Source organism: Culicoides brevitarsis, chromosome 1, assembly GCF_036172545.1.
Source record: "Culicoides brevitarsis isolate CSIRO-B50_1 chromosome 1, AGI_CSIRO_Cbre_v1, whole genome shotgun sequence".
In the NCBI taxonomy this organism is placed as follows: domain Eukaryota; kingdom Metazoa; phylum Arthropoda; class Insecta; order Diptera; family Ceratopogonidae; genus Culicoides; species Culicoides brevitarsis.
In genome coordinates, this window is record NC_087085.1 from 14,868,016 (window position 1) to 14,878,395 (window position 10,380).

General features: G+C 34.2%; 3 protein-coding genes across 3 annotated transcripts; 1 reads left to right on the plus strand and 2 right to left on the minus strand.

Moving 5' to 3' along the window:
• Positions 1–98: 98 nt before the first annotated feature.
• Positions 99–4,451, minus strand: LOC134838257 (CSC1-like protein 1). Its single transcript, XM_063853748.1, is given in 4 exon segments — positions 99–1,534; positions 2,434–2,576; positions 2,578–3,724; positions 4,329–4,451. Coding segments are annotated over 3 exon segments (2,241 nt in total). The 5' UTR covers positions 3,661–3,724; positions 4,329–4,451; the 3' UTR covers positions 99–519.
• A 1,568-nt stretch (positions 4,452–6,019) lies between these two features.
• Positions 6,020–7,402, plus strand: LOC134827968 (piRNA biogenesis protein EXD1). The gene is made up of 2 exons (XM_063840884.1): positions 6,020–6,811; positions 6,867–7,402. Exons 1-2 carry the CDS (start codon positions 6,161–6,163, stop codon positions 7,269–7,271), a joined length of 1,056 nt encoding a protein of 351 aa, XP_063696954.1. The 5' UTR covers positions 6,020–6,160; the 3' UTR covers positions 7,272–7,402.
• Positions 7,403–7,432: 30 nt separating this feature from the next.
• Positions 7,433–9,967, minus strand: LOC134827967 (dolichyl-diphosphooligosaccharide--protein glycosyltransferase subunit STT3A). Its single transcript, XM_063840883.1, has 3 exons — positions 9,718–9,967; positions 9,306–9,657; positions 7,433–9,246 (listed from the first exon to the last, which is right to left on the minus strand). The coding sequence occupies exons 1-3, from the start codon at positions 9,890–9,892 to the stop codon at positions 7,671–7,673; spliced, it is 2,103 nt and encodes a 700-aa protein (XP_063696953.1). The 5' UTR covers positions 9,893–9,967; the 3' UTR covers positions 7,433–7,670.
• Between the last annotated feature and the right edge of the window lie 413 nt (positions 9,968–10,380).

The following is a 10,380-nucleotide window of genomic DNA, read 5'->3' on the forward strand; positions in this document are numbered from 1 at the left end:
AAATAAAACACAATTTTTTTTCCTTAGTTGTTAATTTATTTTACATATTTGATAACAAAATATATTAAAAAACCAAATTCGTAATAAAATTCCATTAAATATGTCCTTACAAACTAAAAACTAATCAAAACGTATACTTTAACACAAGTTTTTAATATTTTAAAGCATGGGTGATCTAGTTTTATTTTTAATTTTTATTTGTTCGGAAAAGTCATCATCAGATATTATACAATAAAGATTAAAGCTAATTGTGTGTGTTTGATATTTTTTTTATGTGAACGAAGTGCAAAGTACGATGGAATGATGTTCCTTTAAATTTACTGGATTATTTTTAGTTTACTGACTTTATATTTATATTATTAGGTACGGGGCGTTTCTCCTTATTTTTAATACAAATTGAGACAATTTTCCTTAAAATATAATAATTCATAATAATAGGGATAGAAATATGTAGAAAAGAACAGAAAAATATTATATAACACACTCATGTTGATTAGTTTTTTTTTTATCTCCTACAATTTATGCCGACGCAATACTGCTCACTTCTTCCTCTCCTTGTGTCATCACGATGCTCGCGGTGTCGGATCCATAATCCACGTGCACAGGTCTCTCCTGAAAATGTCTTCTGTCTTGCAACACATCTGCCACATACAACTGACTTGGTTGCAAATCGGGCCTAATTCGCGGCGGTTTCGTCGTGCATCGCTTAATGGGCGACATGAACATGAAAAGCGCCAATGTGATGAGCAACGTCGATGCCAGCAGCAATCCACGTGCATCGAAGCCATTTCCGTTACGCACATAACTCAACGCAGTCATATTCACGAAGAGAATTATCACAGAAAATTTTGTCAATGTAACTGCTGTCGAGTGAATTTTGCCGCCGCCTTGCGACACCATGTTACTTGGCCCGTAGGCGAAGAAGAGATTATACCGATCGCCGAGATGCTTGAAACACATGTAAACCATGGCAAAAGGCATGATGAGAGGCGTCGCGATGGAATAACAAACACTAACCGTGAAAATAATCAACATCCAGGAATAATGGTGACCAAAGGGGAATTCCGTAAGAATGGATCTTCGCACATACGGAATTTCCGCGACAGATTTCGCTGTGAGGATTTGCCAAAAGTAGTAGGATAACTCGGAGAAGCGCAATAATTCGGCAGCGGTACCAATGAAGGCAGAAGTGATGATATAGTTGACATAAAAAGCACCCTTATCCGGCAGGAAGATGCATTCAAAGCGGAAAGCTTCGTCTTCGCGTTTGTTGATTGACCATTCAAGCAGAGCTTTGGCCGATGTGAGACCCAAAGAGGGCAGAATCAAAATCATGAACAACAAATAACCGAAAGATTTTGTCATAATTGTGTAGTTTAGCTCACTCTTTGTCCAATGCTTCAAAAATCGCTCGGAATATCCGACAACGACAGGCATCAACACCGAAACTGTCCATAGGAGCAATGTAGGTAAGAATTCTGACACGAGAGATGATATTTTTGTGAATTCCTTGTACCATGGTAGCGTGTTGACACTAAAAAAAATTAAGAAAATTAAAATATTTAATATAAAAGTAATTTAAAACTCGCTCCAAATAAAACCAAAGTTTAATTTTTTGAAGCTTTTAAGTTTTTTTTTGCAAAAATTTTGTCTAACATAGGAATAAAAAAAATTTTTTTTGATTTTTTATTTGATTTTTTTTTTCAAAAAATCAAAAATCAAAAAAAAAATTTTAAAGTTAAAAATTTCGAAAATTCGTTACTTTAAAGTTTAAAAAATTTTAAAAATTTATTGTAAAAATTTTTCTATTATTTTAATTTTTCCAAATTAAAAAAATTAAATAAATTGAATCCATCTAAAATTTTTTAAAAAAATTTTTTTTTTCAAATTTTTTTGAAAATGAAAAAGTTTTGAAAACTATTTGACAAAATTTTATCAATTTTTGAAATTTATATTAATTTTTGATGTTTTTTACGATATTTACGTTGAAATTGGCATTTTGTTGAAAAAATTTCAAATAAAATTTTAAATTAAAAAAAAAAAATTCATTAAAATAACGTTTTATTTTTTTAAAAAAATTTTAAAAAATGATAATTTTAAAATCAAAATTAAAATAAAAAAAAATTTTAAAAATTTATTGGAACCTAAATAAAAAATATGAAAAAATGAAAAAATAATCATTTTAAAAAAAATAAAATTCATTTCGAAAATTTTTACTTTGAAAATTTAATAAAATTCATAGAATTTTTTAAGAAAATTCAAACAATTTAAATTAATAAAATAAATTAAAAAAATTAATAAATTAAATAAAATTAATTTCTAATTAAAAATTAATTTTTTGGTCATAATTTGTGATTTTTATATTTTTTGCATTTTAAATTATTTTTTAATTTTGTTTGGAGTGACTAAAATATTAAAAATTAAAATACTTACATATTCACAACCAGCGCCGGCGTCGTCATGAAGAATAAAAACACGAACAACAACAAATTGACGCACACCCATCGCACATACCATCCAGCTGTGGAATCCGACAAATTTTCCCAGAAGATATCGCACGCATTTGGTGCGAAACGAGAGTGCCCATTGTCGATAACTGCCCGGTTTAAAGTGTTTCAATACAAGTTGCGCCGAATCTGTTGACGACAACGTAATAAAAGCGATTCCCAGAGGCTCATTTAGCGCAATACTCCTCAAACGCGCCACTTGTGCAAACAAACTGATTTCCTTTTCGCGATAATACTGCAAACCATCCTTTTGCACGCATTTCCAGTAATCCGTCGTAACCTTGATCGCCTGTCGATTCCTATTATCCTCGCAATAATGTCGTGCCAAGACAACTTTGTGATACTCATCTGCGGCATCCGTCAATTTCGAGATGTTATACGCCAATTGCACGTCTTCAATAATGACATCAGCAAATCGTTCCGTAATGTACTCCTTAATGATGCCACGATTGCAATCCGCTTTCGCCACATTTGTAGCCATTATTGTGCGACTTGGCGCTGTTTTCGACGCATAACGTCCCGAACTGCGACGCATCGTCAAAACAATTAAGGGAGCAAAAGAAATTGCTACAAAGACATGAACCCACAACCATCGTGACTCGGGACTCAAATTTGAGATCGTTGTATGTCCAAAAGTCGTGGCATTCGCATAAAGTGTCCCTTGCAAATTCACCGGCAACACAATGACCAAACTGATGCACGAAATAATCGCCATCACGAAGATCATTTGGCGCTGGAACGACAAATAATGCGTGGCATCGGGTCCAGAATGTGCCAAAATTTGATCATTCGTGAGTTTGAGTGTCATTTTGATCCATGACACGACGCCAGTTTTCTCGATGAAACCCGTTGTGGCGGCACTTTCTTGATTTCTCGCATTTTTCGCGAGCTCCGAATATTCTTGCGCGAAGAAAAGTTGTGTCCATGTCTTGGAATCGCGCCCATTGACGAGCGCAAGTCGCCCGTAGTCCCATGCCTGCTGTCGGATCAAGCTAAACAGGAGAATGAGTAAAATCCAGGTGATCACATTCAACAAAAGTGTCTCCGGTATTCCCTCGTAGACGCTGAAGAACAACGTACGATTTCGTCGAATCACTAGACAATTGTCCGCCGTCGCGTTCCCATAATTTGGAAAGAGTTCGTCTGTTTCCATTGTGAAAAATTTGTGTTTTTGTGTTTTTTTTTTGGTATTTGGTCAAGCACTGCTGCTACTGCTGCTGCAAAAGTGAATGAAAAAGTAAACGTGAATTAGTTACGAAAATGACGTAATATGAAACGTGTCGATGTTGCTATATAGCTATGTGCCGTAGTTGTTGCTATACAAGTAACGGAGCTGCTACAAGAAAGCAAAACACAAAGAAGAAATTGAAAATCGTACTCTCGCTGCTCGATGATATCACTGACCTCTCGTAATAGCAGCTGCTCTGTAATTTTCTGTGATTTCTAATCGATCTTTGTTTTTCCTTGACAATTATGAGGAACGAGCGATTGATAACGCGACGCTTTGATTTATTATTCAAACAAACAAAGAATTTCTAATTTTCCGTGTTTACTAATTTTACTGATATCAAAATACTTAAGAATGTCCATTGACTCATCAACGTAGTCACTTAACTCGAACTTCTTCACTTCCATTCAATTAAATTAACAAACTCGTTTTGATTGATGAATCATCGTCGCTCATACCAGATTTGTACAATAAGGACACCGAATTGGTTTAATTCATTTTTTTTCTATTCACTTTCGTCTGCAGACAGATTTTTAAAAGTCACGATTGTACGATTTTCAAGAGACTTTGTGTTGTGTTAAAAGTTTTCTTACCTAATTCAATGTCTTGTTGCTACGATTATGTAAAATTTTTCATTGGATTTGGCGATTTATTCGTGAAATTGTCCGAAAAAAGAGGGATGCAGACTTTGTTGTTGTTGTTCTGTTGGCATTTTTTCGACTGACTGAAACGTCAGATTTGTAGGGTTGCCCGAGTTGTCAAAAAAAGTTTTGTGAAATTTCTCGAAATAATTTGAAAATTGACGTAAAATTGTAAATTTATGTTTTTCAAATTAATTACAAATAAATTTTAATTTAATTTTGAATTTCATGTGAAACTCTTTAAAAAATTATAATATTTTTCAAAAAATTTTGAAAAATTTCCTAAAATTTGATGAGGTATGCAATGAATCTTACACGCCATATTTGGAAAGTTTTCTTAATTTCTCACATTTTTTCCTTAATTATTTTTTCTTTCCAATTAGTCCATTTATTTTTTTTCTAAAAACTTTGTTTTCAGCTAAGAGCCTGACAAACTATAGAAAATTACAAAGAAATTTGCAAAGTAGAATTTGATTTATATCGTTTCAAAATTTATATGAATTTTGAGTTTCGATTTTTTTATAAATCAGATTATTCACATTTAAGTTTTGAGTATTTTTCTTTGAAAAGGTCAAAAAATTTTATTATTTGAACAAAATTAAATAATAATTTTCAAATTTTAGGTATTCATAAATTGTTTCGAGTATGAAATTTCTCAAATATTCGGTAAAAACTATTTCCTTAATTTCTTTATAAAATATTTCAATAAAATTCAAATCATTTTCGATTTTAATCGATTTTTTATAATTTTAATTTCAATCGATTTTGTTAATCATGTTAAAAATATATTCATTGAAAATGGGAGAAAAAATTTCAAAATTATTCAATAAAAATCAAAATTTTGAAAAAAAAAAAATTAGAAATTTAGGTCAATTAAGTTTTTACAAATTGTTTCTTTTGTCTGAATTTTTTTTTATTATTTTTTAATGAAAAAATCTAAGATAAAAGTTTTTTGCACTAAAATAATGAGAATTTTAACTATAGTAGAGGTCAAAAATGCAAAATTTTTAAATAAAAAAATGTAAAAATTATTAACAGAAGTAATGAACATCTGGCAACCCTAAGTCCCTCTTTCGGCATCTGCAAAACTTTTTGAACACGAAAAACCAAAACAAACACTTTTCACGTAAATTTTCACGAGAAATTAGGTAAAAAAAATCGTAAAATATGTCAAAAGCCAATAAGCAGTACAAACAGCTAAAATCTAACGTATGTATAAAATTTACGAGAGTAAAATAGTTAAAATTTCGCAATATTTTTATGAGTTTTCAATTTTTCCATTATTTTTCACTTTTTTAATTAATTTTTAGATATTTTTTATGGTTTCCTTTTAAAATTATCAATTTTTCATCATTTCATAGCTTTATTTTGTGTATTTTTCCTGCTTTTTTGGTTTTTGGGTCACATGACTCTCATGCCTTTTCACTAATTTTCTTTTATTTTTTCACATTTCAGGACAGGGAGGATCTAATTAACTTCAAAACCGTCTTCTTCTACTGCCTGCTGATCATCCTGCTGCCAGTGGCGTCATTCTTCTTGACAAAAACATTCGTGTTTGACGGTTTCTTTCAACTGGACACCGTAAAGTCGAACATTTACAGTGCTGTGTCAGCGGTTTTGGCTCTCCATTTTGCTCTTGGACTGTATATTTATCGTGCGTACAGCGACACTAAAGCTAAGAAAGAAATTCAAGCAAAATTAGAATAGAAACCGCCGTCAAAAGTAGTTTAAGGTCCTTTTTTGTGTGTTCCCGAGTCGAGTCAGCGTAGGTTAATTAGAGTAAAATGGAGATAGAAAAATTAATCGGAAAATTGGATGTCGGTCAAAAGATAATTCTCAAGCTGCAGGACAAAATTATCGTCGGCGAGTTAAGTTTCAAGAAGATTCCGAGTCATGTTCGGGTCAAAGATTGCACGGATTACGAAACAAACGAAAAGTTGGGTTCCAATAATGTTTATTACATGAACGAAATTCGCGATATTCGTGTAATGGGCAGCAAGGAAACACGTGATGACGAGCAGTGTCAGCAAAAAATCGAAGAAATTGAAGTCAAGCAGACCAAAGATGCGCTCCAGACCAAATTGAGTGAGGAAAGGTACAAAAATATCCGTGCAACGTTGGATTCTCGCATTTTTATCGAGCGTTATGATGTCAAATATTTCGATGCATGTCGCGATTTGATGAAACAACGACAAATAGGCGTCTGTTTGGAGGATGTGCGATATGGGCGTCGCTCAAAAGCTTCCGTACTTGCTGTTGCCACGAACGAAAAAGTCTATGTCTTCGATTTGTTGATGCTTGATGGCATTAAGAAGGAATTGAAAGGTGTTTTTGAATCCAGCAGCATTTGTAAAGTTATTCATTATTCGAAAATGACCCAAGATTATCTCAAAAATCGATGCAACATCAAAGTTCGTCTTATTTTTGACACAATGGTAAGTTCTTTATCACAAAATTTTGATCAAAAACTAAAAAAAAAAATTTTTTTAGATGGCATATTTCTACATTTCCGGCAACCGTGAAGCCCTAACAGTCGCTGAGCTCATCTCAAAATTATTTAATCTGCCATACATCGAGCCTTCGAAGAATTTATCATGGAATTTGCGGCCTATCAAGGAAGAAATCATCAGTCAAGCTGCTTTTTCAGTCGGATTTCTGATTGAAATTCAGCAATATTTGATGCACAAACATCTCTTGAAGAACTTTTATCGCGATTCAATGGCTGCAATGCAATTTTCATGTAACGATAATGACTTTCCTTATACGGTGAAACTAGTCAAAGGCAAGGAAGTGATAAAAAATCTTCGTGATCCATCGATTGAAGACGAAGCTCCCGTTGATTTGCGAGAAATCAAGAAAAATGAAGAGAAAAACGACACTGACACCTCCAAATAACTTAATTTTTTTTGTTCCTTGCGCATTTTCCTATCTCCAGATTATTAAGTATAAATTTACTTAAAATTTTCATTTATTTTTTTTTAAGAGAGAGTCTAACTAATTGTAAAAATAAATTTTCTTTGATACATTCCAAAGTTGATTTATTTGAAAAAGTCCAAAAATGCTAAAATTTGAGATTTATTTATTAATTTTATTTAAATTTGAGAAAAAATCCATACATCGCGTTGGTAAAAGCATCTTTTTAGTACTTTTTGAGCTTAATTACGATTGCTTCGAAACGTTTTAGTTTAAAATTAATACCTGACAATGACTCGTTTGTGGTTATCTTAATTTTTTTCGGGAACTGGGTTAATTTTTTAGTAATTTTTGTTCATTTCGCTCACGGCTAAATGCATTTTACGTGCCACGATTGTTCAAATCTTTCACTTTGTAGATGCGAACGAGCCAATGTTCCGTCGTGTATGCTTCTTCGAGTGTTTCCAGTTCAAAATCTTTATTTCCGATCTCGGCACCGCGCACACGATCGTATCCCGGGGGCTTTCCGCCTTCCGTATAAACTTGCCCGAATCGGTAGTAGCACATTTTGTACATCAAGCAGTTCAGCAATGTGGGAGATCCTTCGACATCGATCCGGAAATCGCCATTTGACGAGTAATAATCTTGCTCCTTGATGTTTTTGCCTTCTGCGGTACTGCCGCCAATGCGAACCATCCACAGGAATTTGTTGATATCGTCGCTGCTGTAACCCGTGAGACCACCAAAGATGACGAGAACGTAGTCAACATCGAGTTCCCGCATAATTTCATAAGCTTTGTCTTCGGTGCTGGCCATTGCCTGACCAACACGTGAAATATGAGTGTTATTCCAGGTGTTGTTGTCCACGAGAATTGTGCGATTTGCCATTGCGGTAATTTGGTAGCCGTAATCCCACCATGACATGACACGAGCATCGGGGGGCGTATTTGTGTTCAACCAGTTGTAAGCTTCTCTGAAGTCGTCGAAGATGATTTTGCTGCCATCGTGACTTTTGGCGGATAAAACGATGCTTGGGGAGCTATATGCCTCCGATGTGACCCATGTTGAGTGAAAAGTGTACGAAATTAGCAATCCTGTCATGATGGCGACAAAAGCAACAGCAACGGCACTTTGATCCCCAGTTACCGCACGTTCATTACGTTTTAATTTTTTCTGTTCCTGAGCATTTCCGCTGCTTACGATGTTACTCATGTACTTTGACATGAGATGTGACATGGCGATGCCCGACAAAACGCACATAATTGGTGCCAAAACGAGCATTAAACGCACCATAACGCCCGCAAAATAGATACTCGTCAATCCGTACAAAATTATGAAGATATTTTCGTCCGTGAGTTTCGAGAAACAAAAGTACAAACCAGCTGGGAACAAGAAAACGAGTATTTGCAGGTCAAAATAGAACGAACTCCATGACGTCGGTTGATGTTCGGAGACCGATGCGATGATTGGAATGTTATTTTTGGCATATGACGGATCGAGTAACGAGTAAAAACGCCCGGTCCATGGACTAATTTTGCCACTGAGCGTCAATAATCCGAAAACAATGAGAGCTCCGATGCCAACGCTGCTGGCAATTGTCTTAAAAAGCACGTCAAAGTGCTCCTTGGAGAGACGAGATCGCACATAATCGATTAACGAGTGAAGTTGACACAAGCCAAAGGTCCCGAAAGCCAACATATGCTCTGAACTATGCACCGGTTGGAATCCCACGAAGGAAATTTGCATCGACAAGATGGTACCAATGCAGTATAACGTACTAAAAGCGACATAAATCTTATGATGGAACCGTCCCGTAGCCATTAACGTCAAAACATGCAATGGAATCAAGTTAATGAGGAACACGTAGCCGCCCCATGATGATACCATGTAAAAGTAGGCGAGAGAAACCATCACTCCCCAGAAAATTGATCCGGTTTTAATGGCTTTAATCCAACACCTACGAGAAAAATTCATAAAATTAATTGATTTTTTTTTTAAAAATCAAAAAAATTTTACCAATAAGTGAACAACATGCAAAAAATAGCAATTCCTTCGTTATCGTACGATCCGGCAACCGATCTCGAAATGTATCCTGGCACAATTGCAATCATCGATGCAGCCAATAATCCGGCGCCTTGACTGTAAATCTCCTTCGTCAACAAATACGTGACAAAAGCGGTGAAACTCGAGAAAAGCGGGGCAAGAAACACACAAACATTCCGAATATCGATCGTAATATTCAGAAATTGCAGCATTTTGTACAACGTAGCCGACGTTACCATCAATCCGGGGTAGATTGTGCCGCCGATGATACGCCCAAGCGGATACCAAGCTCTATCGTCGAACCAATTGTGGAAGTTGTAAAAGCCTAAAAGTACGAGGTATGAATTAAAAAAGATAAAAAAATTAGAAAACTGCATAAACTTACCTTGTTCAGTGAGAAATTTGGTTGTGCGGTAGTTGAAATACGGATCAAATTCGTGAATTACAGATTCAAAACGCAGCACGGAGAAGAGACGCGTGGAAAATGCCAAAATACCGGCTATGGTGAGAATTGCCCATTTCATGAGGCTTTCACGCTTGTTGTAGTCCAAGACTTTCATCTTTCCGGTTAGTTGTGGGCTGAGATTTACATTAAAATTCACTTTTTATCGGAGGATTTTTTGTTTGGGGACACGTATCAGACCGGCAGATGTCAAAATTTACAAAATTCAATTGTGACATGGTGTTGAAATTTTTAAAAAGTGCAATGGGAAGTATTTAAATTTCGAGGATTTCCGTTAATTTTTCATGAAATTTTAGGAAAATTAAAATTTTTTTATTTTTTCAAGAAAAAATTTATAAAAATTAATTTTTAAAAATAATTAAAAATTAATTTTAATATTTTTAATTATTTTTTTTTATCTAAATTAAAATTTTTAACTTTAATTTTAGACGATTTTAACCGAAATTTTGATGAATTGAACATAAATTTGTTTGAACATTTAACATCTTCGTCATCACCTATAAAAGGAAGTTCCAATGTTATTACTTTTTATGTAAATTATCATAAAAATCTTTAATATAAATGGCTTTAGAGACCAATAAAGGC